This window comes from Otolemur garnettii, unplaced genomic scaffold (assembly GCF_000181295.1).
Source record: "Otolemur garnettii isolate 467f Iridium unplaced genomic scaffold, OtoGar3 scaffold00067, whole genome shotgun sequence".
NCBI classification, from domain to species: domain Eukaryota; kingdom Metazoa; phylum Chordata; class Mammalia; order Primates; family Galagidae; genus Otolemur; species Otolemur garnettii.
Genome location: NW_003852462.1, coordinates 2219568 through 2221575, shown reverse-complemented (window position 1 = coordinate 2221575; position 2008 = coordinate 2219568). Strand labels below are relative to the sequence as shown.

Here is a 2008-nt window from a genome sequence, read left to right as displayed (position 1 = left end):
AAGGGAATCTAAGAGGAAACAGGCATCCTGGCTGCGAGGCCCCAAGTGTCCCAACAGCCACATGTCCCAGTCAGACCAGATGAACACCATGTGCTGTTTATTCTAAGAAACTGCTGCATTTAGTGGAGAAAATGGAACCACCAAGGTCAATTTTAGAAACATCACTGACCTCTTATTTTTATTCTTATTTTCAATGAGTGCAAACTTTTTTGACACATTTTTAAAAAATCTTTTTTGCTTTGATTTTATAATAAATGTAAAAATTTGAATATTATGTATGTATGGCCATAAAAAGTACACTTTAATATTAAAAAGTAAATCCTCATTTCAAAAAAATTCAAGTATTATAAATACAAGATTTAGAAAATCAGTCCTGTGTCACCCAGCCTCTCCCCTCCATGTCCCTGGAGGGCTTGCAGATGGCCCTGTGAGCACACTGACATGCGTGGAGGACACACCCTCCAGCCTCTCCTTCCACATGGTGGAGCCGTGGGCCCCTGACGGCCTCCTTTTCTACATCAGCACGTAGCTCTCAGACGCTTCACACTGCTGTCTAGTTTTGCACTATGTAGATGTATTGGGTTCGATCTCAAAATAAGCGATACCTGACCACTTTTAACTTAGAAAAACAGCAATTTCATACGGTTCAACGTGATTCTACAAGCAGCCACTACCCTCCTGCAGACTTGGAGGGCTCCAGTTTTTACCATTATAACCTCAGCAGTGGGCATCCTGTGTGCTGTTTACAGAGTGCCCCTCTCTTTGGGGCATCTGGAGGAGCCCACAGGGCGCAGCTGTCCACCTGCTGTGGGGTAGAGATCACAAGGCAGCTGATACATGGGCAACTTATCCCTCAAGCAGGGGCGGCCAAGTTCAGCCATGACACAGCTGCCATGTAGAGACCATCCTGTGTGCACACACAGGATGCTGGTGACATCACAGAAGGAAGCATCCCTGAGCTTAGAGACAATTCCTGGCCCCTGACAAGTCTGCCCCACACATGTCCAGTGAGTACTTTGGAACTGTCCTCTGGAAGTTGGGCTGTCAAAAGGCACAGAAAACAGATTCAGAAATATACTGAAATCACAACTGCAGGAAATATTTTTTTTAAGTTTTTTTTCCTCCAGAAGAAATTAGCACCTCATGTTTTTGTTTTTTGCAGCTTTTGGCCCGGGGCTGGGTTTGAACCCACCACCTCTGGCATATGGGGCTGGCATCCAACTCCTTGAGCCACAGGTGCCGTCATTGGCACCTCTTAAAATTACGCTCCCACATCAGGCCTCACAGAGGGATGAGAACGCGGTGCGAGCACTTTGCCGGGGTTTTCGGGCAGGCCCCTTCCGCTTCAGCCCCACCTGGGGCTTGTAGATTCTGCCTGGGTCACAGCCGAGCTTGTGGGTGGTTTTCTTGTGGCAGGCGATGTGCACCAGCTTTAGATTCTCGGAGGTGAAAAGCAGGCTGTAAAAATACTCCCAGTCTATTTCTCTCCCATTTTGCTCCTTGATGGCTTCGGCCAGCGTGGGGACAATGGTGCGTTTCTTTTCTATTCTGCAAAGTAAGGTTAAGACGTCACCCTCTGCTGTCACAGCTGCCGCAGCACACTTCCTGTCAAACCACAGAGACACCGCCGTTTCCATACCAAGCATGGGGCATCGGCTGTTCACAGGAGACTAGTGGAGATTAGGATATCAAAAAGGAACCACACACAGAAACACCCAGGAAGAACCAGGGGCATGGAAAAGAGCCGGGCTGGGGAGCTGCCGCAGAGGAGCCCTGGGGCATGATTCTTCCCAAACTCACCCTAGGCATCATCCCTGAAACTCGGCCATGCCCAAGGACCAGGGCTGTCTAGTGGGACCCAACACAAGCAACTCTGTGGTCTGTCTTTTTATTTTGAGACAGAGTCGCCCTTGGTAGAGTGCCGTGGCATCATAGCTCACAGCAACCCCAAACTCTTGGGCTTAAGTGATTCTCTTGCCTCACCCTCCCAAGTAGCTGGGACTACAGG

At 48.8% G+C, this 2008-nt stretch overlaps 1 protein-coding gene across 2 annotated transcripts in view; it reads right to left on the bottom strand.

Moving 5' to 3' along the window:
* Positions 1 to 1146: 1146 nt before the first annotated feature.
* The window catches only part of DFFB (DNA fragmentation factor subunit beta), a 16538-nt gene continuing 15676 nt past the window's right edge, over positions 1147 to 2008 (bottom strand). The window contains exon 7 of one of the 2 annotated variants that reach the window (XM_012807263.2): positions 1147 to 1548. In XM_012807263.2, coding sequence (XP_012662717.1) covers positions 1275 to 1548 — 274 coding nt within the window. In that variant the 3' untranslated portion in view covers positions 1147 to 1274. The remainder of the gene's footprint in view (positions 1549 to 2008) is intronic. The other variant, XM_023515221.1, reaches the window with a different exon arrangement.